This window comes from Falco naumanni, chromosome 14 (genome assembly GCF_017639655.2).
Source record: "Falco naumanni isolate bFalNau1 chromosome 14, bFalNau1.pat, whole genome shotgun sequence".
NCBI lineage: Eukaryota > Metazoa > Chordata > Aves > Falconiformes > Falconidae > Falco > Falco naumanni.
In genome coordinates, this window is record NC_054067.1 from 13,143,771 (window position 1) to 13,168,756 (window position 24,986).

A 24,986-nucleotide genomic window follows, 5' to 3' on the forward strand; every position below is an offset into this window, starting at 1 on the left:
CAGCTGCCCCCGAACTTGTTTGAGACTTGCTGCTCCAGCTGGATTCACATAAATCCGTGGGGCCTAGGGTACTGAAAGGGCTGGCTGATGTCATTGTGGGGCCTCTTCATTATTTTTCAGTGGTCCTGGGAGTCTGGAGAGGGCCAAGTCAACTTGAAGCTGGTGGATGTTGTCCCAGATTTCAAGAGGGGTAAGAAGGAAGACCCTGAGGCCTGTCAGTTTCACTTCGGTGTTTGGTAAGATTATGGAGAAGGTTATTCTGGAAGTTACTGAAAAACACTTGAGAGACAGTGCAGTCATTGGTCAGAGACAGCACAGATAAACAAGGGGAAAGTCCTGCTTAACCAGCTTAATTTCTTTTTATGGCAGAGTCACCTATCTGGTTGACCAAGGGAAGCCAGTAGATGGGGTGGATTTAGGATTTAGCTGAGCTTTTGATACCATCTCTCATGGTATCCTGGATAAACTGTCCGGCACACCACTCAGCAGGTCCATAATATGCTGGGTGGGCGGTGGGCTCACGGGTCAGGCTCAAAGGGTTATAGTAAATGGGGTCACATCAGGTTGGGGGCCAGTCACCAGTGGGGTTCCCCAGGGCTCAGTTTTAGGGCCAGTGCTCTTTAATGTTTTTATAAATGATCTGGACGCAGGAATCAAATGTAATTTTGCCAATGATACTAAACTAAGAGGAGCTGCGGACTCCCTGGAGGATAGAGAGGCCTTACAGAGAGATCTGGGTAGACTAGAGATGGGCAATCACCGACTGTGTGAAATCTAACAAGAGCAAGAGGCGGATTCTCCACCTGGGACAGGGTAATCCTGGTTATACACACAAACTGGGGGGCGAGAGGCTGGAGAGCAGCCCTGTGGGAGGAGATCTGGGGTCTGGGTTGATGGCAAGTTGAATACGAGTCGCCAGCATCCCTTGGCAGCAGCTGTGTGCTGGGGTGCATCGAGCGCGGCACAGCCAGGCGAGGGAGGGGATTGCTCCTCTCTGCTCCGCGCTGGTGCAGCCCCACCTGGAGCACTGCGTGCGGTTTGGGGCACCTCACCACGAGAAGGACATCGGACTGTTAGAGTGTGTCCAGAGGAGGGTGGTGAAGATGGGGAGACGCCTTGAGGGCACGACTCAGGAGAAGCGGCTGAGGTCACTTGGTTTGTTCAGCTTGGAAAAGAGAAGGCTGAGGGGTGACCTCATCGCAGCCTGCAGCTTCCTCAAGGGGGGCAGAGGGGGGAGAGGTGCTGGTCTCTTTTCTTAGGAAAAGGTTCTTTACTGAGAGGGTGGTCAGTCACAGGAACAGGCTCCCAGGGAAGTGGTCATGGCACCACCCTGTCAGAGTTCAAGGAGCATCTGGACAACACTCTTTAGTCATATGTTTTAGCTTTAGGTAGTCCTGCAAGGAGCAGGGAGTTGGACTCAGTGATACTTATGGGTCCCTTCCAATTTGAGATATTCTGTGCTGCAGTCATAAAAGGTGATGGGGCTCCAAGAACTGATTTACATCTGCTTCTGCAGGGCTTTTGGCCCCCTTTCCAGGCTGGAGCCACCTCCTACCCTCCTTGGAGCTGGCTATGCACGCCTTGCTGCTGTCTGCTTTCCCGCCGGTCCTGTCGAGATGTGGCTTGCTCCGTGCTTCTGCCTGCTCCAGGCCCTTGGCCTGTGCTGCTGGATCAGGGCCCTGAACTGGGTAGGGGGGAGAGTGGTAGACTGGGAGGTGAGGATGGGGCACTGGGAAGATGGATGTGGAGCTGCGTGTGAGGTCAGGGAGCTGGAGCCACAGTTGCTGCCCCAGTACTGCTCCCCGCCAAAATTGCCTCCTGAGAGCTGCTGTAGCGAGAGGGTTTCCAGGACAAGGCAAGTCTTGATGTTATTCCCGCCCCCGCTGCTCTGGGTACCCAGCCTGTGGTTGGCTGGGCTGGGATGTCACCCCATGGAGCCCTGCTGCGCCCGCGGTGCTGCGGGTCCTGCCCAGCAGCACCCTCAGCGGTGGGGCCGGAAGCATCTGGGCGCGATGAGCAAGGCTGTGGGGGATTCCTGGGAGCTCACCGTTTCCCAGTGGGGAGCGTGGGGGCAGGGAGGGGAAGGGGTGTTGCTGCGTCATGGTTCCTTCGCAAGGGCTGAGAGCGGGAGGGGAGCCTACGTCACTGCCTGCCAGCTGCGCTTCCAGGTTGCTGCGGGGGGGGGGGCGGGGGGCAGGCGTGAATCGCTGCCCGTTTGAATGGGTGCTGGTGAATTGCGAAGGCCGGATTGCGTGTGCAGAAAGATGCTGGCTCCTGCCTGCCGGCCCGGCTCCAAACAGCTCTCCGGAACCTGGTGTTTCCCATCACTTAGAGCTGCCTGTTGCTCCCGGAGTTGAGCAGACTGTAGCGGAGCAGCGTGGGCGCTGGCCGGGACTCGCTGCCTGCAGAACACATGCGGGTGGGGGCAGAGCCCCCCTCCATGCCTCGGGCTGCCTGTGGCAGGGCCGGCCACCCCGCTGCTCCCCGTCCCGGGGCAGGCTTTGCCCTCCCGGCACCTCTGGGCTCAGGGGACCCTCAGCCGCCTCCCCCGTGGCCTTTGTTGGGGGGAGCACGGCGGATGCCGCCGGCCGCATGGTCCTTGCCCTGGGCTCGGCATTGCCGCCCGCGGTAACGTTGCCCCGCCCCCCGATGCTGGGGGCCCCGGGGGGGGTGTCTGTGCCCGCCCCACCCCCCGGTGCCATTTATAACTTGAATTTATATTTTTTTAAATCTGTCACCTGGGGAGCGGCACGGCGCGGGGCAGTGGGCAGGGGTGGCACTGGGAGGTGACGGGCTGCCCCGCACCGGCTGCCCTGCTCGTCCGGGGCGCGGGGAGCGGGAGGAGCCGCCCGGGCGCGTCCAGCCACCGGTGCCCGTTCACGGCGCTTCGCTGGAGGTGGGGGCGGTACGCTCCGGCATCCGGCGGGCGGGGCCGGGCAGCTCTTCATCACCCGCGGCGGCGGCAGCGGCGGCGGCAGTCCCGGTGCGAGCGGAGCGGTGCTGAACTGAACTGAACTGACCTGACCTGACCGGGACCGCACCGGATCCAGCCGACCCGAGCCGCCGGTGAGTCGCGGCGGGCACCGCCGCCGGGCCGGGCGCGGTCTGGCGCAACCGGTGCTGCGCTTGCATCAGCCGCCGCCCCCGCGTGGGGCCGGTCCTGCCGTCCCCGGGACAGCGCCGGGCTCCTCGGCCACACGGAGCCTGGCTGGGTAGCTCCCCGGGGCTGGAGATGCTCCCGCGGGGGCTGGGGCGAGGGTCCCGAGCGGGGGCTGACGGCCCCCGGCACCTGCCCCGAGCCGCGGCGGGATGCGGGGGGCACGGGGATGCGGCGGGAGGGTGCCGCCGGCGGGAGCTGTCGCTCGACACGTTGTTTTTCCTCTGCCCCGCCCGTGGCTCGCTGCGTGCTGTCCATCCCGGGTGGCAGCGTGGCTTTCTGCGAGACACCTCTCGGGCCTGGGGCCAGCCCACCCTGCCCTCGGCGGGGGTCTGGGTGCTCAGTGTGTGCCTTCCGCCGGGCACGGCCAGTCCCGGCGCGGCGGGGCCCGCGGGGGCTGGGGGGGGCGCTATCCCACATCCTCGTGCTCGGCGCCGACCACGTTTTTCTCTGCGCTGCTCTGAGAATAAGGGCCGAGTGCGTTTCTGCTGCCAGCCCCGGGCTTGCAGTTTTTGCAGAGCCTGTGTCGGGTGTCAGAAATCCGTGGAGCCATCGAACAGCCCTGGGAAAGGCAGCCGGAGCTGTCAGGGCAGTGGCTGGCGAGGGTACCAGTGCTGGGGCACTTGCTGCCTTGCAGCCTGGCCCAGAGGCTGTCCCACGCTGGGGTGGCACCTTTGGCCAAGGCTGAACACGGCCTGTGCCAGCTCATGGGGAGGTTTCTCCTGAAACAGGCCTGATTTGCTGGTTATGGGGAAGCAGCCAAGCCGGTGGCTGCCACTAGCAACCCTGGTAATCCCCTCAGTGAAAAACACCACAGTTACCCCCGGGTGGACTTACGCTGACCCATACAGGGTGATGTTGGTGCTGCCCCAGCTGCCTGGCCTGGAGCATCTTTCACTTCCCAGTTAAGGGAGCAGCTGGTGCAGGGAAGGCGCTGGTGGGCAGGCGGTCCTGTGCTGGGCAGGGGGAGCCAGCCATGGGCACTGGGAGCCGATTTCCTTGCAGCTCCTCTCGCTCTGTGCCAGCTGCCTGCTCCACAGGGTGCTCATCTCCCAGAACTTTTTTGGGATGGGCAGCTGCTGTGAGCAAGGGGAATGGGGGTGTCGCACATTTAGAGCCAACTGCAGCCTGCGGAGCATGTGGGCTGCTGGGCAAGCACCATCAGCACACGAGGGATGTGCTCCAGGGGCCTGTGCTGCGTGTTTAGCCTCCCTGCCGAGGTGAGGTACAGATGCTGGGAGCAAGGGAGGAGGAATGGCCGTATCCCAGTGAGTCAGCCCAGCCTGCCAAATCCTCCACTGGAGGAATGCTTTGTCTCCCTGCCATCGCTGCTGTGCGTGCCCACACACCAGGCCAGAGGGATGTGCCAGCAGTCAAGTTTGGGCTGAGGTATCTCTAGGCTGCCAAATCAGTGGGGAGTTGCTGGGAGACTGTGCAAGCTCTGGGGTGTGCCTGGGGGCGCGGTGGAGGGGACCACGCGGGGCTCGTGCAATGACCCTGTTTTCTATCATGAACCTGCTGGGTTCATCCCTGGCACACTCTCCTGACACAGGGGCTGCGCAGGTGGGGTACGTGCAGTCCCGCGGTGCCTTGGAGGGAGCTACCACAGGCTCTGCCCCACCAGTGTGGCAGGGGCTTGGTGCTGCTGGGTCAGTCAGGAGCAGGCACAGCTCCTGTGGGCATTGCTGCCAGCTCTGCTCCCTGTGGTGTGGGCTTACGCTCCTACAGTCCCTTCTCTTGCAGGGGTTTTGAGCAGCTGAGCACCACCCACGCGAGAAGATGCTTAGGAGAAAAATGACCAGTATTGGGAAGAAGCTGATCCGCCGGCGCATGGTGGATCTGAGCTCTGAGGACACACGTTTTGCTCGCTGCCTCTCCACACTGGACCTCATAGCTCTGGGGGTGGGCAGCACGCTTGGGGCCGGTGTGTACGTGCTGGCCGGGGAGGTGGCCAAGGAGACGGCTGGTCCCTCCATTGTCCTCTGCTTCCTGGTGGCTGCTCTCTCATCGGTACTGGCCGGACTCTGCTATGCAGAGTTTGGAGCCCGCGTTCCCAAGACCGGCTCTGCCTACCTCTACAGCTATGTCACTGTTGGTGAAATCTGGGCTTTCACAACCGGCTGGAACCTCATCCTCTCCTATGTGATAGGTACGGGACCAGGCAGGGTGTTGGCATGTGTGCCTGGGCTCCTTTCAGCACCGCACTGGCTGTGAGGGGCTCATGGAGGCAGCCTTTGGTGCTGTGGAAGCAGGGTGTGAGGTGGCATCATCAGGGAGGTGGGTGCTGGGTTGAGGGTGGCCAGTGCTGCTTTGCCCTGGGCTTGGACTGATGGACAGATTTGCCGTCAACCAGGTACGGCCAGCGTGGCTCGAGCCTGGAGTGCGGCATTTGACAACATCATTGGCAACCACATCTCTACCTTCTTCATGAGCAAGACCACACTGCACCTTCCGGGGCTGCTGGCCGAGCGCCTGGACTTCTTTGCCCTGATCCTGATTGTGTTGCTCACTGGTGAGTGTGTAGGAGCAGCTCTGTGTGACTGTAGGTGGTGGCATGGGAGCCCAGCAGGTCCCCACTCATCTCTTCCATCCCTGCAGCACTGCTGGCCTTTGGCGTCAGTGAATCTGCCCTTGTGAACAAAATTTTCACGGCGGTGAACCTGGTGGTGCTGGGCTTTGTCATCATTGCTGGCTTTGTGAAGGGAGACATCAGAAACTGGCAGCTTTCAGAAGAGGACTACAGCAACCTCTCGTACTTGGAGCCGACGAATGATACTATGTGAGGAGAGCAAGCAGGCCAGGGTCTGGCACAGGGCTGGCACTGGCCCTGCTGTCCATGGACTCCATGGCAGCTGCCCTCCTCCCTCCTTTCCAGGAAAAAGGCCTTTGGCTCTGGTGGCTTTGTCCCCTTTGGACTGGAAGGGATCCTGACTGGTGCTGCCACTTGTTTCTATGCCTTCGTGGGCTTTGACTGCATTGCCACCACAGGTACGGCCTTGGGCGATGGCGGCGTGGGCATTTCCCCACGAATGCCCATCCCACCACTCCTGGGAGGTTTCCCCATGGTGGTTCTGTCCCCAGCTGGGCCAGAACAGAAGGGCTCACAGCCTGCCCTTCCCCAGGCAAAGGGGCTCCCCACACCATGTGGTGGGAGCAGAGATGCTCCCGGGGCAGCAGGGAGCCCTTCTACTGATGACTCCAGGCTGTGATAGTGCTGGGAATTGCTATTGCCTCCTGCTTATTTCCTAGCTTCAAGCAACATTTTTCTAAATGACTTGAGTTCATGCAGAACTGCCGCTCTGTGGAGCACAGGGAGCCCTCTTAATTTCCTCTCATTCCCCCAGGAATCTACTTAGTGGGTGGCTGGTACAGGCTGTTCTGCCTGACCTCCCTGCCTGTGCCTCCCTGGCCCCAGGGGCTGCCCAGCAGCCTCCTCCTTCCCTCCTACACTGGCCGCCAAGCCCCTTGCCAGGGAGTGCGGTGCAGCTGGAGAGCATGCCTTTGCAACGGCCGGGGGCAGAGGGTGGCTGTGTTGCTGTGCTGATGCAGACAGAGGATCTGCATTCCGTGCGATATGCAGGGAATGGGAGCTGCTGGTGGGGGCGGAGGGCCAGCACAACTGGGAGGCTGCAAGCCCTGGGTGGCCACATGCCTGGAAGTTGGGGCTGCAGCCTTGTGCCTCTGCTCTTGGCAGTGCTGAAGCCTCTGCCAGTGCAGCAGCATGGCTGGGAACCCCTCCTCTCCAACAGCCCTTGCCTGCTGCTGCCGCCCAGCCCCATGCTGCCATGGAAAGTCCTTGCTGTGGCTCATCCCACAGGGCCAGCTGCCCTGTGCTGTGTGTAGAGCAGGGGTGGATGTTGTCTTTTGTCTCTGCACAGGGGAGGAAGCCAGGAACCCACAGCGCTCGATCCCCATTGGCATCATTGTGTCCCTGCTCATCTGCTTTGTGGCTTATTTCGGGGTCTCCGCGGCCCTGACACTCATGGTGCCCTACTTCCTCCTGAACAAGGAGAGCCCCCTGCCTGAGGCTTTCAAGGTGGTGGGCTGGGAGCCTGCGCGCTACGCCGTTGCCGTCGGCTCACTCTGTGCCCTTTCCACCAGGTAGGACTGGCTCCATCTCCGGCACTGCCTGGAATGGCATGGGGACCGGCAGCACTCATCCCGGCTGGGCTAGGGGTTTGCCCTGTCTGGCTGCTGTCCTGCTGCTGGCACAGGGCTGGTCCCATCCCCATCTGGCTGGTGGGTATGGGCAGTTTGCCTGGTGGGCCCTGAACCATCTCTCCCCGCGGCAGCTTGCTGGGCTCCATGTTCCCCATGCCCCGTGTGATCTATGCGATGGCAGAGGACGGGCTGCTCTTCAAGTTCCTCTCCAACATCAACAGCCGCACGAAGACCCCTCTGTTAGCCACCATCACCTCTGGGCTTCTTGCAGGTAAGGCTCCTGGCCACTGCCTCGCACTTGGCCTCACAATGGTCTGGAGCCACGCTCATGCTGCATGTCCTTGTTGCAGCGATGATGGCCTTCCTGTTTGACCTGAAGGACCTGGTGGACCTCATGTCGGTTGGCACGCTGCTGGCCTACTCCCTGGTGGCAGTGTGTGTGCTCATCCTCCGGTGGGTGCCTTCTCTTGTGTGGCAGTGCCTGGGGTGGATGTGCCTTGCACTGAGCCTGGGGCTTGTGGCCACAGCTTTTTCCCAGGGGGATGCAGTTTGGGGAAGCATCGAGCCCTCGGGATGGAGCCTGCTCACAAGAGCCTGTGTGGTGTCTCCGGGCACATCCGTGGAGTGGCTGTTGCAGGGGCCAGAGCAGCACATGGGGCTGGGGGAATGGGAGGGGTATGAAGGTGCTGTCCACTGTCCTCATGGGCTGGGAGGTTCCCTGGCCTCACTGCAGCTTGTCCCGTCTGCTCAGGTACCAGTCTGGGCAGTTGAACTCTCCAAAGGCCATGGAACTGCTGGAGCTGAATGGGAATGAGGAGGAGAGGGTGATCATGAACCCAACTGTCACCACCACCAATGCCCAGCAGAAAGAGACACTGTCCCTGGTGACACTCTTCAACCCACCCACAGACACCCCCACTGCACTCTCGGGGCGCATTGTCTACGTTTGTGTCTCAGTCATTGGTGAGTGAGCGGGAGCCGGTGGCCGATGTCGCCTCCTGTTGGGGGCCAGAGGGCCAGAGCATTTTCGCGCATCTCCGCAGAGCTGGGAAGGGATGGTGGGCATGCTGGGCAGCAGAGAGGGGCCGGGCAGCATAGGCTGCCAGCTGCTGTTGGCAGTGCCAGCAGGCACTGGGCCTCCTCTGCCCTGAGCAGGGTGCCAAGCGCAGGGCACAGCTGGGGTTTGAGCCGCACGATGTCTGATGGAGGACGTGGGTGCTAAGCCAGGCATGGGCAGGTGGTCATGGGAGCTCCCTGTTGACAAGCGTGGCCCAGGCTGGCCACCCAGCAAGGGTGGTTTCCAGCCCCCTGAGAGCACTCGGGCAAGATTTGATCCGTCCATCAATGGCTTGATTGTGCAGCTAGAACGGGGCAGCTTAGCCAGGTCTGGGTAAACATCAGAGCTGGGTTTGAGCCCAGCCAAGTGCAGGCTCCCCTCGGCTTGCCAGGCTGGCGAGTTCCCCTGGCAAAGTGCTTTTCTGAGGCTTTGGGGTGGGTGTTGGAGACAGCATGTGCTGCACCCATACCTAACTGAGAGGAATGGGTGCCTCAGCCCAGCCGCTGGTGAGGCTCAGGGTCCCAGGGACACCACATGCCATGCAGCTCCCTGACTGCCCCCTCTTTTGCAGCCACACTGATCATGGTCATCTGCGTGGTCCTGACCCTCAAGGTGTCTGCATTGAAGAGCGGCAGCGTGGGCTGCATTGTGGCCCTGGTGCTGCTCATCGTGGCTCTGCTCATTCCCACCATCATCGTTTGGAGGCAGCCGCAGAGCAACGCGCAGTTGAACTTCAAAGTGAGTGCAGCCCCCGGCAGCTTGGCGTCTGTGGCCCCACAGGCTCCTGGCAGGGTCTGGGCCATTGCAGGATCTGCCAGGGCTCACGGCCAGGCAGTCGCCATCAGGAGAGCCCAGGGTCCCAAGACACAGCTCTCCAAGGTGCAGTCCCACCGTGGAAGGGCCTGGGTGCTCTCTGGGCTGTGGCAGGGGTGGGGGTCCCTCTGTAGTCATGAGGACCTTTGAACCCCAGCCGGGTGCTTCAAGGAACCGCTACAGCTGACACAGCACCTCTTGTCCCTCACCAGGTACCTTTCCTCCCGCTCCTGCCAATCTTCAGCATCTTCATTAACATCCTGTTGATGGTACAGCTGAGTGCCGGCACCTGGGTGCGGTTTGCCATCTGGATGGCCCTCGGTAGGTGTTCTGCAGAGGAGAGTGTGGTGTTGCGGGGTCTCCCCTGGGGGGCTGTTACACTGGCAGCCTGCTGCCACACATTTCATTGTGGAAACTGTCCTGCAGGTTTTATGATTTACTTCGGCTACGGGATTCGGAACAGTGTGGAAGGGAAAAATGCAGAGTAACCCTGTGCCACAGTAGAAAAGCCTCTGCACCACCCTGGACTGGACCTCAGCCCTGGGGCTGCTGCGGTCTGAGGGATCAGGCACCAGCACTCCATGGACCTCTGCCAGTGTTCCCAGTCAGGAACTACATGATACAGTCATGATCTACATGGTATATCCATTCCCTCTCCCATGGGGAGCGAGCTCCAGAGTCAGGACTGCGGAGCCAGGTTGTGCGCTGCCCTTTACCTTCACAGACCAGAGGTCACAAGATGAGTCCCCGGGCCACGTGGGAGCGTTTGTGGCACGAGGCTGGTCTCTGCCATCCCCTCAGCCCCATCGACTGGTATGGCACTCCTGCTATGGAAGCTGCTGTTGGAAATGCTGCTTTCCCTGCGCACAACAGGCCCCATGTGATGATGCAGCTGTATTCATTCCATTTGTCCTTGTCGTGTGGCTGTGGTCACACCTCCTCTCCATGCTTTCCAAGCACGGGGTGCGTACATGACAGCCATGACAAAGCTGGGAGCATCTTGTTCTCGTGCTGCCAACAGTCCGGTACTCCGCAGCAGCACGGGGCTCAGCTGGCCAAAACCCTCTGTGCTGGGATCTGCATCCCACACTGAGCCCCGTACTGCCCTGGCCATGCTGCTTGGTGTGAGCTTCTAGCTCGGGTGTCTGTGAAGATGTCCGTAGTGTAGCTGTACCAGTGTCCAACCTCGTGTATCTTTGTATAATTGGTGGTTTAATGTCAACTTTTATACCTATTAAAATAAATATTTTTTAAGTGTCTGGCTATGGTCCGGCTGTATCTCATGTTAATGCCCCATGGTGACAGACCCCCGGGCAGGACCCCACGTGTTACTGGGCTGGGTGCCAAGCTGGTGCCAGCACAGAGCAGGGCTTGGCCACAGCTGGCTGTGCTGGGGGAGCTCCCTGCCTGAAACCTGCTGCTTGGAGCCACCAGCCCTCACGCTGTCCGCTGGGACAGTGAGCCAGGGACTGTGGAGCAGTGCTCCAGGCCAGCTCAACCCAGCACTGCTGGTACCTTTCTGGCACCTGTGAGCAGGACTCCAGCCTGCCACGGTCCCCCCTGCAGGCTCTGTGCTGCGTGGGAGTGTGTCACCAGGGCAGTGGCTGCAATAAAGACCTTGGAAATATTTCCTGGAGGCTCCAGTAATGGCCTGCAGAGGAAGCACAGCCAGAAGCTGGGCTGCATCCATGTGAGATCATGATTTCCCAGACTCTGGTCTGGTCTAAATCAGCCCTGACATTATTTTACAAAATAAACTAATTTAGGGCAGATGTATCTTGTGTGGGTTTGGTATCTCTCCCTGTTTACTGGCAGTGGAACAGGGTCACTGCATGGTCAGCAGCAAAGGCCTCACACCGTCAGCTCTGCTTGGCCCCTGGGCTGGAACTGTGAGCCCTGCTGGGGGGGGGGGGTACCTGCCAGAGCCTCAGGCTCCAGCCCTCAGGCACAGCTGACTCCTGGCACTGGCTCCTCGCTGGTTCTTCCAGCTCTCCTGGTCATGCCAGTGCCTCAGTGTGCTGTGCTGGGTCTCACCACCCCACCTCAGGGGTACCTTCGGCCAGGGGCAGCACACGGGGCCCTGCTGAGCCCTGAGCCGGCAGACCCCCAGCACCCGTGCAGACGGGTTCAGGTGCTGTCGCCCAAGCCTGGCGGGCAACGGGCCCACGATGTGGCTGCAGCCCTCACCCTCTGGCTCAGCGCTGCTGCGGCCCCCCCCGTGCCTTTGTCTGTGCCCCCGTCCACATGCGTGGGTGCACATCCATGCCTGTGGCCACGCGTGTGTCTGTGCCCGCAGGCGTGTCTGTACCTGGCTCCAGGCCATCCCACTGGGCACTGGCATCCCATCCCAGGCACCCATTGGGACTGGCAGAGCTCTGCACATGGAGCTGGGTGCTGGAAGCTCTGGGCAGCTCCCACCACAGCAGCCTGGCAGGGAAGCAGCTGTCTGGCAGCTGCCAGCCCGTGCCGGTGCGGTGCGTTGGTGCCATCCCACCACAGGCACAGGTGCTGGCAGGAACACAGCAGCCCTGTCCCAGGGCCCTGTGCCCCAGGCCCTGTGCTGGGCACCCTGCTCTTGGCTGCCTGCCTGGAGGGGTCACCCCAGCCCTGGGAGCCCACTCTTGGGGGGACCCTGCCTCCCTCTGCCTGCCACCTCCTTCCACTCCACCGGCACTGGCAGAGCTGCCGGGGGTGGCACTGCATCCTCTGCTGGGCAGCAACCCTGCCTTTCCCAGGCCCCGCTGGTGCTGTACACCTCCGCACATCAGTTGGTGCGTGAGTAAAGCCCAGTGGAGCCCCAGCGTGCTGTCCAAAACTGCCACCATACCAGCCTGCATGTGGCCTGCTGAGATGCTCCTTGTGCAGAGAGGGGTTGGGTGAAGGCTGTCGGGCATTGGGGGCTGTAGGGTGAGCTTTCCCCTCCTGTGCCGGTCTGGAAGGGGGAAAATTCTAAAAACTGAGAAAATGCAGCAAAAAGCAGAGCCTGACTTTGCTGCTGAGATGTCTGGTCCCCAGCCCTGCACACAGCTGCCTGCCGTTTGCCCTGTCAGCGGGGAGTTACCACCCAGATTTGCAGCACAGGCTGTGTTCCCGTCTGCTGCCTGGCCGTGGGCCTCGACAGGTTGGCTCCAGCCCCCACAGAGCGGCTGGCAGAGCCCTGGAGGGAACCAAACAAGCCCAAAGCTGCTCCCCTGCCTGTGCCTCTGCCGATGCATGGGTGCCAGGCAGACTGGGCACAAGCACGGGCTGGTGCATGGGCAGGAGAGGCAGAGCAGGCTCCTGTTTCTGTGCTATCTTGCTGGCTGTAGTGCCAGGTAGGCACTCAGGAAGGTCCCCCTGGGAGCTATAGCCAGGTCGTGGTTTATGATCTCCCCGTTGCCATCCCCCCTGGATTTAAAGGGGAGCTGGAGGGTTGTTGGCTCCAGCTGTGTTTGGTCCAAGCCATGCTGAGGGGGCAGGCAGATGGGGAAGCATTGCAGAGGAGACCTGCCTGTGGCCACCGTCTGACCGTGACATAGTCTGGCCGTGGGCCATGCTGGGGATGCAGCACTGGTGGCTCAGGGTGCAGGGGGTGCCAAGAGCTGGTGCGTCTCTGCCTCCCTCCCCACCTGGCTCCAACCCATCCCCTGTGGCTTTCATACTTTAATAACCGCATGCACTGCCACGTGTCCAGTGCAGACCCTGGCTGCCTTTGGGGGACACAGGGCTTTCCCAGCGGAGGCATCGAGGCAGCTCACTGCACATCAGCTGCTTGCTGAGGAAGAACCTCCTGGGGGGCTGCTGAGAGGAGCCTATGTGGGTGCATAGGCTTGGGGCAGGATGGAGGGGTGCTGTGCCACTGAGCCATTGGAAGGAGAGCTGGCACTTTGGATCCTGAGCCCTGCACTGCTCCCCTGCCACAACAGGGTGTCCCTGGCACTAGAGATGTAGCAGCAAATTAAATTTTAAATGGGGTACAATGATATATTTGGGAGTTAAAATAGGCTGGCGGGTCCACACTGCTCTGGGACACCAAATACTTCAACCTGAGGAGCTAATGCACCTTCTTCCCTGTAAGACCAGCAAGCAGGTACCCTTCAGATCCTCCTTCCTGCAGGTGGCCAGTGGGCTGCTGGGTGGGATGCATCCATCAACAGCACCTGAACCCTGGAATCCAGGGAATCTGCTCTGGGGAAGACAGGGTTACTGGTGTGACAGAGCAAACTCCTCAGGTCGTGATATTTCTGCAGTGCTGGGTTGCCTGCTGGGCCTGGCTTCCAGAAGGGCTCCAGGAGATCAAAGCCAGTGCTGGGTGAGATTCCTATCACACCTTACTCACCTGGCTCCAGGCAGGTCCCAACCCTTCTGCTTTCTGTGGTAAGAGCTTAAGCATGCAAGACCCAGTAGCTGGCACGATAATCCTCCCAGCCCTGAGCCGCGGCAGGTGGCCGGCTCTCTAATCATGCAGGCTTAATGCTCTCCTCACTTTGCCTTTGCAGGTCTGGCACGATGACTTGCTGCCAGGTGGTTGCTCTTCTCTTACTTGCCTTTCTTCCCAGTGCTGCATCTGGTGATCTGGTTGCTGCTTTTGTTCCCCCATCCACGCTGCAACTAGCCAAAGTGCAGTTCTTGTCACAGCCTGTCCTGGAGCTGGCAACATGCTGTGATCATGCCTGCACCCATCAGGAGGCTGCCTTGGTCCCTCAGGACTTCCAGGAGTACCTCTCTTATGAGACTGTACCCCAATGGCACCTGCACCCTCACATGGTGGAAGTGAGTTCCCGGGCAAGTGGCGTGGAGAGGAGACAGCGGAGACAGTGTGCGCAATGCAAGTACCAGATTTATGGCACAGACAGGCGGGTTTCCATCAGTGGGATGATGAACTACCCCTCCTCTGCCACTGTTAAGATCTCCATGGGCTGCACGTGCATGCAGGTGTCTGAGCACCTTGTCCCCACTGCATTCACAACAGCAAAGGCTACGTGAAGCGGGCCAAGAAGATCAAGGTGGGTTTCCTGACACCAACGCAGGGCACTAGCGACAGGACGAGAAGGCTGGTGATGCGCTGGGCTTGTGTACAGTGCATGTGGGTGCCCATGGGCTGGTTCCGGGGCTCCAACTTGGTCAGCATGGACTACATCTGTACCCTTTTGAAGCTGTGCAGACCACACCAGCACCTGCACATGAAGCTAATGGCAGCTCTGGCAGTGGAGGAGGCAGCTGGGAAGAAGATTGATTTCTCGGGTTTGACAGTGATGGGCTGGGCGAGCTGGTCTGCTGCTTCTGTGGGGTGGAGGGTGAAATGGTCCAGCTCATGGACCCAGCACGGTGATGCCGGGCCTGGTGTGTCTGCCTCTGGGGTCTATGGCAAAGTGTGGGATCCCATATGGCACAAATGGGAGAGGAAGGTGATCAGGGTTTCCTCAGGGCACCAGTGGCTGGAAGTAGCTGTGGAGCACCATGACTATAATCTTGCTATTTGCCTGACCACTCTAAAGTTTGCTCAGATTTGCTACCGGCTCAGAGGGGACTCCAAAAGCTGTCACACTGAATGAGAACCACAGCTTGCCTCTTCCCCTCTCCAGTGCAGATGGCTTTGAATGTGGTGCTCCTGAGTGAGAGCACGGCCAAGGAGCTTGAGAAGGAACATAACTTTCTGGCAAAACTGCTCCACTTTGTTCTCTATGGTGAAGGAAAAAGGTCTCCACAGATCACAAGGGATCCAGCAGAAACTCACTGGAGTCCAAGTCCTGATTCCCCAGGAAGCCTGAAGGGTGGTTTAGGCTCCTTTGGTTGGTGCTGGCATGGACTTAGCATCAGAGTTCTTCACAGAAAGAGCTTGGCTGTTGGCTAGGGAAAGTGGCCTCTGCTTCCAGCGTGTTAACTGCTCGTGGCTTGGAGAGGCAGCCTGCTGCTAAGCTGTGCCTGGGCTCTCTTGGGTCTCATCTCTTCTCAGTCTGTTGGCTGCACAGCCAAGCTTGGCTCTGCCCCAGCAATGTGAGGACAAAGGGTTACCTCTCCTAACAGGACCTTTGTGTGCTGATGAAAGGTGTCTGAAAGGCAGCCCTGGAGCCTGAGCCTTCTGGGCACAGAGTGTGCCACGGTCAGGAGCTCAGCCAGGGCAGGAGGGGCTGATCCAGGACCTTGGCAGCCGCTGTGCTTGGCAACACTCTTGGCAAGGACACCTCTTCCGATGGATGCAGCACGGTGCCACGTGGGTACCTACATGTGGCAGCACAGGCCAAGATCTGGGAGCACCTACTGACTTGTAAACTTTCTCATCTCTCTTTGGTTCTGTCTGGGATTGCTGTAGAAGGAAGGGATCCTGACATTTACTGCAGCTGTAGTATTTGAGGTGGATTCTTTTAGGCAAATACATGTATTTGAATAAAAGTCAGCACAAATCTCTTTGCAAATGTTTTGTTGAAAGAGGAATGGTGCATAGATTGCTAGCCCTGGTTTGGGACTGGCTGAAGGAGACACTCTTCCTTCAGACTGGAGTGGAACAGGGAGATCTCTGTAGAACTGAAATCACAGTGTCTTGCAAAAATATGGGCTGATGCCTTCTGCAGTCATAGGCACCTGACTGAACAGATTTCTGCATGTTCTGTCACATACATAGGACTGATGTGTCTAACAGGCCACACCAGGCTCTTCCAGGAGCAGACTGAAAGCTTGCCTTGTGTTTCCCTACTCCATACACATGAGATTCCTTTACTAATCCTAGAGTATCATGGCTGATACCTCTCCTCATCTTCCATAACTTTTCCTGTTTCCCTGCTGTGTTTGCCCAGGCAATTATTCCCTCTGTAATTCACATTCTCCACAAGGGACCTCACACTGAGGCTGCTTTGCCAGGCTAGACAGATGACTGCTTGTACTTTTTGCTCTTAAGTCAATGTCTTGCTCCTCGTCACTGCACCTCAGGAGCAGCTCACATCACGGGCTTCTCTGGCGCTGTCATTGCTTAAACCTGCTGAAGACTAAACATGCAGCTCCTTCAAGACCTGTGACAGTTGTGCAGGCACAGCAACCTGACTTGCAAAACAAACAGGTAGGAGACATTTTAACAAACTAGTAACAGCCTCTCCTGCTCAGTTATGGAGACATTGGGGTAATGTGAGTGTTAGAGTAATTCAAATTGTATGCCTGGTCTGCAGATGGGTGTGCAACAGTTTCTATCTTGGATGAGATAATGCATGAAAAATCATGATTACACATTACTGGGCAGGGAGCAGCTGCTATTATTTACATAATACAAACCTAATTTACAGACAGAATTTAACTTGTTCAATGGAATTACTTGCCCTAGCTGAGATGTTCTTGGGGACTGATCAGAAAGGGTTTTCATCTCCTTTGGTCCCTTGTTTGGACCCTAAGAATAGATTAGAGAGTATTAGCTGTGCTCTTCTCAAAATGGGACGAAAACCTCTCATCAATGCAGGGAAGGGAGTTCCTGGTTCCTTTCTCTGTGAAGTGCATACTGAGCCTTTGTTTTGCTTTACACACTGTGACCGTGAAACAGGTGACAGGATAGGGAAAGTTCTCCTAGAACCTGCAGATGTGAAACATAGGGACTTGTTTTATTCAGAGCAGCCATACACTTTATAAGCAACTTTCTTCTGACATCAGCCATCAGCTATTGCAAAACAGAAGAGGAGGAAAAGCCCCCACCAAGAAAAAAGCCAAGAGAAACACAGCAAAACTTGTGCCACGTTTTAGTGTCCATCTTTGTGTTTGCAAGTGACAGCAGCTTTAAGATACCAACAGGAGATGTTTCCCCCCCCCCCCAGTTCATGTCACAGAGCAAATGGTTTTGATACACAAACTGCACCAAGTGCAGGACTCACTGTTGTAGTGGGTTGACCTTGGCTGGACACCAGGTGTCCACCAAGCTGCTCTATTACTCCTCTCCTCAGCAGGACAGTGGGGGAGAAAATAAGATGGAAATAGGAACTTGTGGGTCAAGATAAAGGCAGTTTAATAAAGCAAAAGCAAGGTCACATGTGGAAGCAAAGAAAAGCAAAAGATTTATTCTCTATTTCCTTACTTCTTTTTACAGTGAAACCAGCTTTCAGAAGAATCTGATTACTCTTTTCCCTTCTCAAACACTTCTTCTGCCTTGTTGCCCCACATGATGATGTCATTAATGTATTGTAGATGTCCAGAGGCATCACCCTTTTCCAGTGCACTTTGGATTAGTCTGTGACAAATGGTAGGGCTGTGCTTCCACCCCTGGGACAGTTTGTTCCAGGTGTCTTGGACACCCCTCCGTGTGAAAGCAAACTGTGGCCTGCACTCTGCTGCCAAAGGAATTCAAAAAAACGCATTGGCATTGTCAACTGTAGCATACTGCTTGGCTGCCTTTGACTCCGGTTCCTGTTGGAGCTCTAACATGTCCAGTTCAGCAGCACTCGGTGGTGGTGTGAGTTCGTTCAGGCCACGATAGCCTACTGCTAACCTCCACCCTTCGTCAGACTTTTGCACTGGCCATGTGGGACTGTTAAAGGGTGAGTGAGTCTTGCTGATCATTCCTTGGCTCTCCAGTTGATGAATCAGCTCATGGATGGGAGCCAGGAAGTCACAGCTCGTGTGATACTGCTACCAGTGCACCGTCCCGGTGGCATCTGGCACCCGCTGGTCTTCAACTCGCAGCAATCCCACCATGAAGGGATCTTCCAAGAGGCCAGGCAGGGTAGATCGCTCTTTGATCTTCTCGGTGTTCACAGTGGCTACACCAAAAGCCCATTGGTACCTCTTGGGTCCCTGAAGTACCCTCTCCTGAGGCAGTCATGCCAAGAATACAAGGGACCTCTGGGCTGGCCGCAATGGGGTGCTTTTCCCACCTGACCCCTGTTAAGGTCACTTCAGCCTCCGATACAGACAATTCTTGGCACCCCGGCCACTCCAGAGATCCGCACGGGTTCTGTGCCTCTACACCCTGATGGCACCAGCGTACACCGTGCACCAGCGCCTACCACAGCCTTACACTTCTGTGGGTCTGATGTGCCAGGCCATCGAATCCACACAGCCCAGTATACCCAGTCACCCCTTTCCTCCTCCTGGCCAAAGGCAGGGACCCTCTGTTCCTGTTCCTGCTCAGAGTATTCACTGTCTGACCCTTGCAATGCCAGGCCAGAAGTCCCCTCACCAGGGGCAATGGAAGTGACCTCAGTCTTTCTATGTCTGGGAGATCGCTGATTGCCTTCTTGTGTCTCTACAGCAACAAAGCTGACAGGCTTCTTGCATGGCCCCTTTGTAACAACTGCCTTCCCTCCCAGTTTGCATACACGGGCTTCCAGCTTGAAGGTGGGTTCACCATCCCACTCCCCATTGTCCTCCCCCTTGTCACACAGGAAGAACCAGAGTGCAGCCCATGGCATGTGCCTGGGGCTCCCTTTCCCCTGACCCGGGCAGGAGGGGACTGACCCCTTGGGGTGCCCCTGACAGCCAAGGTGCTGGCCTGTAGGGGTCAAGAGGGACAGAAACTTTCTTCAAAGTTTTGGAGCCAAGAAGACACTCTCTCCACAGCTGGTGTATCCATATCTGGACAATACATCGCTGCCAAGCTGTTAAGAGTATCACTTTGATTCATGGCCTGTGTGCACAGGCCATCCTCTGGATCTTTGGAGACCTCATCACTGTCTAGGTCACTGTAGATGACTTCCAGCACTGCTAATTCTCTCAGCTACTGGATGTCTTTGGCTGTGGTAGTCCACTTTCCTGAGGAGCTCACAAGACTTTCCTTGAATGGGTATCTTGCACTCAAACTCAAGAGGAGTTGCCTCCAGAAACTGCAAATTGCTGCTTCTTTTCCAATTCCTCTCTCAATTCCCTGGTTCCTAGCAAGGGATCCCAGCTGCTGGGCTTCCCTACATTCCATTTGCTGACTGTCAGCCCCATTGCCCCAGCGCCGGAGCCGCCAGGCAGCAATCCACTCACCCGGCCGGCAGCTGTACTCCTTCCACATGTCTCAAAGTTCTGATGAGGTCAGAGACAGAGACCAGGTAGGTTCCTATTTCTTACCTGAATTCCCTCACTCCTTCCTTTAATTTCTTTGCCAAAGGACAAGCTTCTTGATTAAACCCTTCCTCTTCTTCCTCCTCTCTTACTCATTGGTGATACGGATCCATAGACCCCATTGTTGTTTCTTTTTTGCCACGGGGACAATTACTGTAGTTGTTGTTGTTTGGGTCCCCACCTCAACCATGGTGTCCTCAGATGTGGTCTGGATCCCTATCTCTACCATCATGCCCTCAGGTGTAGTTTGCATCCCAGCCTTAGTCAAGGTGTTCTCAGAGGTGGTGTGGGTCCCTGCCTTAATCACAGTCCTCTGACAGTACCGAACTGCAGCTCGGCAGGCACAGGCCAAGCCCCAGCAGTGCTAGAAGCTGCTGGTTTTTACTGGTAGGCAAGGCACCCTTCTATCCAGTGGCACATCAGTTTGCCTGTTCAGGTGTAAAGTCCCAGGCTACGGGAGGTGATAACCACCCCAGGCACCTACCCAAATCTTTCCACGCACCCTGCCACCCAGGGACCCCTGCCACCCAGGGACCAGCCGCCTCAGGGCATGCTTCAGCATCGCCTCACCCAAAAGTTGTCTTCTCCTACAGCAGGATGACACCACATTCCACAAACCCCATAATATGTCCACAGCGTTAATTAGTTGCATTAAACAGCTCATGCAAGGGTGAACAAGGACCTCAGGAGCCTGCATCATAAACCCACCCAGACCGGGCAGGAAGAAGGAGATGCATTCCCTCACCCTTTCCACAAGACAGCTCCCCCAGCACAGCAAGGCCATTAATGCCAGGGCAAAGCCCAGGCTCAGCAAAATAAAGACAAGCAGTGCAGCCAACAAACTCCATGACCCATGTGGAAGCTTACTACTGAGCAACAACTACTGCTATAGCACGCTTAATACAAAACTGCCAGTCTCAGGCCCCATGTTGAGCATGAAAAAGGACTGCAGTGGGTTGACCCTGGCTGGATGCCAGGTGCCCACCAAGCCACTCTATCACTCCCCTCCTCAGCAGGACAACAGGGGAGAAAATAAGATGGAAAAGAGCTCATGGGTCAAGATAAAGGCAGTTTAATATAGTAAAAGCAAGGTTGTGTGTGGAAGCAAAGGAAACAAAAAGATTTATTCTCTATTTCCCATTGGCAGGCATTGTTGAGCTGCTGAGAAGCAGAGCTTCAGTAGGTGTAGACAAAATACAAATATTGTAGTAACGAATACACCTCCCCATCCCAAACCCCTGCCACCTTTCCCTTAGTTTTTATTATTGAGCAGAGGTCATATGGCAATATCCCTTTGGTCAGTTTGGGCCAGCTGTCCTGGCTCTGTCCCCACCCAAGATCTTGCCCACCTCCAGCCTACTGAGTGAGGCAGGGGGAAACACTGGAGACAGCCTTGATGCTGTGAGCATTGTTCAACACTAACCAAAACGCTGGTGTTTATCAACACCTCTAACTACCAAAACAAAGCACAGCACTATGAGGGCTGTTAGGGGGAAAATTAACTCCATCTCAGCCAGACCCAATACAACTGTTTATTTAAAAAATTAAAAGAAACTTTTAACAAAATCACGCTGAACAGTGAGGATCTGAAAAAGCCAGGCAGCACTGGGGGCATCATTAAGAGAAATGCTCTGCAGGCCCTCACCAACCCAAGGGCTAGATGTGCAGACAAGCACCTCCAAGGATGATTAGACCTTGTTCCACTTCTCTCATCCAAACAGCGATACTGCTTTGGAAGCTGATGAGGTTGTAAATTAGAAACCTGAATCATCTTGTGCATCCCCATAAGGTGCCCAGACACCTGGATGGCTCCGAAGGTGGTATGTTTTTAAGAAGTTCCATTTGAGAGCAAACATGGCTGCAGTCACAGCTTGGAGGACGCCACCTGCTTAGCTGTGTCATAGCACAAGGTGTGTGTGACATGCTGCATTTCTTCTTACCCAGAATCCTGCAGAGCTGTCCATTTTTTTTTTCCCTTGTTGCCCTGTATCAACACAGAACATCATCTCTAGCCCAGAAGGAAGGGGGAATGAATACATGTATATCCACAGTCTAAGGAGGGTCACCTTTTGCTGGAACTTGGATATCACTCCCTACCCCAATCCAAAATGCAAGAGCAGGGCTAGCTCTGGAAGGACAAAGCCCTCTACGAGCTAGGACCCACGAGGCAATTAATAGATTGCAGGCTGATGATTTGCTTTCTGCATCTGAATGATCTTGCCAAAGCCACCTCTTCCCACATCGTAGTCTGTCCGGTACTCATCTCGCACCTGAGGCAGAACAGTAACACAGATGTTAGTACCCTGCACTGCCTGACTCCTGCTAGACTTCAGAATCATCACCCTCTCCTTGCTCAGTTGCTGGGGAACTGGAATTCAGGTTAGAAGAACTTAGATTCATTTGAAATCTCTTCAAATAATCCCCCAAAAAGGTGGTAACGGTAGTGAAAATGACAAATTAGCATATAGCTGATGGCTGAGATCTTTTTAGACAAGAAGCAAGTAAGACCCCAAACTATTTTCATTCAGCTTTGTAGTCCAGCTTTCTGAACTGCCAGGCTTGGCCTCTCAAACATTTCCTCCCCTCCACCCTGGAAATCTGCAAAGGAACCTCACCTTCGCACTGGGGCAAAGTGCTGCTTTATAAGATTGGCCTAGCAGCTTTGCTGTCCCCCTCCATTCAAACTCTGCATCTCTTTAAGAGTACTAGCTTGGATTAGGGAACATTCTGCTTACATGGTGGGATATGTGGCCTTAAGTTCTATTTCTAGCTTTTTAACCAGGCATCAGTCGCCAAAACAACCTGGGAGTGACTAAAGCTCATTATCAGGTCTTTACAGTTTACACATTGGTCTGCATAAGACAAAAGTAGCAAAGCAGTACAGAGTCTTAGGGGGATCAAATTCAAGGTATGAAGTGGTATTGTCTTCACCTGTCCTCCAGTCTTTCCTCTTCCATACTGTCGCCCCTCCTTAAACCCTGCATCCCAGTCAGTTCGAATGATGCGGTCATCTAGTCGTGTGCCATTGATAAATCGCATTGCGTGCTCAGCATCTGCTCTTGTGTAGTATCTGAAGCATACTATAAGGAGAACTAAGTGTGATATTTTGTTGGGTACAAGGAAAATAAAAAAAGACAACTATTCCATTTGAGAAGCAGAAAAACCCTGCCTTCCAGCCTCTTCTATTCTTTCTGCTCTCCTCTATGGGATCAGAAACTGTGCTCATATAAATCAAAGCTAAAACCAGCTGCCACCCAGAAAGGATTCTAAACTGAAAGGATTAATGTTAGTACCTGCACAGACAAGAAGTAGTTTTGGAGCACTTATTCCACACGTAGATGAAACAAAACATGTTAAAGCCTTGCTAACGGCAAGAAAGCTGTAATACGTCTTTTTGTACTATTTGAAACTTGACTGAATTTGAACAAGAGGGAGAGGCCTCGCAAGAGCTTTGCAAAGACAGCTCATGGTACAACTTGTACAAGCGTGTACCCTGTACTTGGGAATACCGCCATGGCTTATTCTGCTGCCTCATTCAGGTGTAAAGTTAAGGTAAGAAAGTGACCGTGCTCTGGCCATACAAGACCTCAGAATGACGACTGTAACAGTTCTGATTTTGGCCCTAAAATCATTAACGAAAGTAACAAATTAAAGGAGCTCTTTGCCACCTCCAGGAAATACAGCAGTGGTAGCACTCTCCGCCTATGGCACTGCTGTCTCAGTTAAAGCAGTGGTGAAGTAGCAAGGGTGGGAGGGAAGTGCCTGGTAGAAAGCAGCTGACTGTCCCTCCTCCTCAGCTAACCTTGCTGCACAAAGAGGAACTAAAGGTGGCAACCACCCAAGACCTGAGGGTAACAGGGCACCAGAAAGGATACTCGACAAAGCAGAAACCACAGGGAGTTTTCTTGATCTTGTCCAGCCCCATGACAATCCTCTTGACATCTCCACACTTGGAGAAGAGCTCCTGGATCTGCTCCTCGGTGGTATAGAAGGACAGGTTTCCAACATAGAGCGTAGAGGAAATTTTCAGGGATTTCTCCTGCAGCTGCCTGCTACCCTGAGGGCAGAGGGGAGCACGCAGCGGGGTGAGCACGCCTGCCGCCCCACTTCTGCCGCCAGGCCCCGGCGGGCACCTGCCGCCGCCCCGCAGACGCGGTGCCCTCCCGTTCGCGGGCTGCTCGCACGGCCTTGCCACAGCAACGGCGCTCCCGCCCGGGCCCCGCTCCCGCCCGGGCCCCGCTCCCGCCCGGGCCCCGCTCCCGCCCGGGCCCCGCTCCCGCCCGGGCCCCGCTCCCGCCCGGGCCCCGCCGCCCCTACCCCCACGCCTCAGGCCCGGCCGCCGGGCGCACCCGGAAGTGCTGGTCGCGGTACTGGCTGATCTCGCAGTAGGAGTCGCTGTTAAGCCCGCTCAGCGTCGTGTGGAGCAGCCCCGACATATCGCCTGCGCCCGCCCGGGCCCTGCTCCCGGGATCCTTCCAGAACGGCCGCGGCGCCCACCGCACGGCCAGCGGGGAGGCCGATCCGCCACGCTGTCCGATTGGCCCCGGCGCCTGTCGCTCGGGGGCGGTAGGCGGGGCGGGAGCTTCGGACGGCCAATCGGCGCGCGGTGCCACCGGGAGCGCTGGGTTCGGCGCGGCTGTGCCGTAGGGCCCGGCATGCTCCGCGGCGGCGCGCGTGCGGGGCCGGAAGCACGCATGCGCGGCGCGCGCACCGCCTCCTCTCAGGTCGCCTCACGGGGCGCGGGCGGGGCGGCGGCCGCCATGGCGGGGGCACGGCGGGAGGCGGTGCGAGGTACTGCCTGCCGTGGGGCGAGGGCCGCCTTCCCGATAAGTTTCTGGGGGTGGCTGTTATCACTCCCTCCCCTCTCCTGTGTTACAGGGCTGGTGCAGGAACTGCTGAGGGAGGAGGCCCCGTCCCGCATCGCCGCCCTCACCGAGGAGCTGTTCCAGGCGGCGGGGAGCATCTCTGAGGGGGATGGGGGCGCGGCTGGGGCAGAGCCCCGCTCCGCCGGCCCGGTGCCCCTCTCGGGCCCGCCGGAGGCAGCGGGGCTTTCCGCTGCTGCGCCCCAGGCGGCGGCGTTGGCCCAGGTTGGTGGCTGCGGCTGGCGCCGTTCTGCGGACGGGGGCTCCCGCTGCCCATCAGCTGCGGTGGAGCTGAACCTGTAACTGCAGCGCTATGGAGACGTAGACAAAAAGTTTAGCTTTTCATCTTTTAACCCCATAGCATGAAATTCCAAAATAAAGTGGGAAATGTTACGTTTAAAAACATCGATGTGAAAGGATGATCCGAAGTATAAAAGTGCATCATAATGGGAAAATTTACTGGTGGCTTAGTAATGTTAACGGTTTTTATTATTTCAATTTTCAGGTAGCCTCTAATCGTAATTTCACATAAAAATGTAAGCATGGAGTGCTGATGCATTAAGAGTTGGGTACAGGGCCAGATAAGAGGTCATTCCTCATCTTGTACATGGATTCTGATAAGGATTGCAGATATTTGAGGAAGAAGAAAACAAGGAAGCATGTCCTTTTAACTGCCTGATAAACCCAGTACATAGTATCAGCGTGAGAAGTACTCGTTTTCATATGTTACGAAAGTGAACTAGGTTTTTTTTATAATGTTTCTCATTTTAGGAGTTTTTTCCTTCTGTATTTTTTCTAGAGCAGTAATTGTAAAGTAATAAATGTCTGCTTTAAAAAGCCTTTCAAAAAGAAGTCTGATGGGTAATATATGCATCTGGCGTAAAAACAGGTCCAGTTGAGATACAGGCCAACCTTTTCCTCCACAGTTTGTATTTTG

At 56.5% G+C, this 24,986-nt stretch overlaps 4 protein-coding genes across 6 annotated transcripts in view; 3 read left to right on the forward strand and 1 right to left on the reverse strand.

The window, feature by feature from the left end:
• Window positions 1-10,447, forward strand: SLC7A3 (solute carrier family 7 member 3). Of its 2 annotated transcripts, none has more exons than XM_040614675.1 (12): window positions 1-236; window positions 4,901-5,306; window positions 5,511-5,669; window positions 5,756-5,936; window positions 6,033-6,145; window positions 7,036-7,258; window positions 7,450-7,589; window positions 7,669-7,771; window positions 8,070-8,281; window positions 8,947-9,113; window positions 9,401-9,509; window positions 9,615-10,447. In XM_040614675.1, the coding sequence occupies exons 2-12, from the start codon at window positions 4,937-4,939 to the stop codon at window positions 9,674-9,676; spliced, it is 1,839 nt and encodes a 612-aa protein (XP_040470609.1). In that variant the 5' UTR covers window positions 1-236; window positions 4,901-4,936; the 3' UTR covers window positions 9,677-10,447. The 2 variants fall into 2 exon arrangements, with proteins under 2 accessions (XP_040470609.1, XP_040470608.1); XM_040614674.1 differs by lacking the exon at window positions 1-236 and adding an exon at window positions 2,671-3,066.
• On the forward strand, window positions 9,928-14,722 carry LOC121097592 (serine protease 23-like). The gene is given in 5 exon segments (XM_040614721.1): window positions 9,928-10,001; window positions 13,667-14,118; window positions 14,121-14,405; window positions 14,408-14,484; window positions 14,486-14,722. Coding segments are annotated over 5 exon segments (1,125 nt in total).
• A 5,983-nt stretch (window positions 14,723-20,705) lies between these two features.
• Window positions 20,706-23,729, reverse strand: NCBP2 (nuclear cap binding protein subunit 2). The gene is made up of 4 exons (XM_040614659.1): window positions 23,537-23,729; window positions 23,063-23,244; window positions 22,119-22,257; window positions 20,706-21,457 (listed from the first exon to the last, which is right to left on the reverse strand). Exons 1-4 carry the CDS (start codon window positions 23,621-23,623, stop codon window positions 21,359-21,361), a joined length of 507 nt encoding a protein of 168 aa, XP_040470593.1. The 5' UTR covers window positions 23,624-23,729; the 3' UTR covers window positions 20,706-21,358.
• A 183-nt stretch (window positions 23,730-23,912) lies between these two features.
• The window catches only part of TEX11 (testis expressed 11), a 32,966-nt gene continuing 31,892 nt past the window's right edge, over window positions 23,913-24,986 (forward strand). The window contains exons 1-2 of one of the 2 annotated variants that reach the window (XM_040614074.1): window positions 23,938-23,978; window positions 24,066-24,274. In XM_040614074.1, the coding sequence (XP_040470008.1) occupies window positions 23,948-23,978; window positions 24,066-24,274 (240 nt within the window). In that variant the 5' untranslated portion in view covers window positions 23,938-23,947. Of the gene's footprint in view, window positions 24,275-24,986 lie in introns of both variants that reach the window. The other variant, XM_040614073.1, reaches the window with a different exon arrangement.

Excerpts from the sequence above, each read along its gene's own strand:
- NCBP2 (XM_040614659.1), bottom strand. The coding sequence starts at position 23,623 with ATGTCGGGGCTGCTCCACACGACGCTGAGCGGGCTTAACAGCGACTCC. Across the intron at positions 23,245-23,536 it reads ACCGCGACCAGCACTTCCGG|GGTAGCAGGCAGCTGCAGGA; the intron begins GTGCGCCCGGCG and ends CTCTGCCCTCAG. Across the intron at positions 22,258-23,062 it reads TGTGGTTTCTGCTTTGTCGA|ATACTACACAAGAGCAGATG; the intron begins GTATCCTTTCTG and ends AGTATGCTTCAG.
- SLC7A3 (XM_040614675.1), top strand. The coding sequence starts at position 4,937 with ATGCTTAGGAGAAAAATGACCAGTATTGGGAAGAAGCTGATCCGCCGG. Across the intron at positions 7,259-7,449 it reads CTCTGTGCCCTTTCCACCAG|CTTGCTGGGCTCCATGTTCC; the intron begins GTAGGACTGGCT and ends TCCCCGCGGCAG. Across the intron at positions 7,772-8,069 it reads GTGTGTGTGCTCATCCTCCG|GTACCAGTCTGGGCAGTTGA; the intron begins GTGGGTGCCTTC and ends CCGTCTGCTCAG.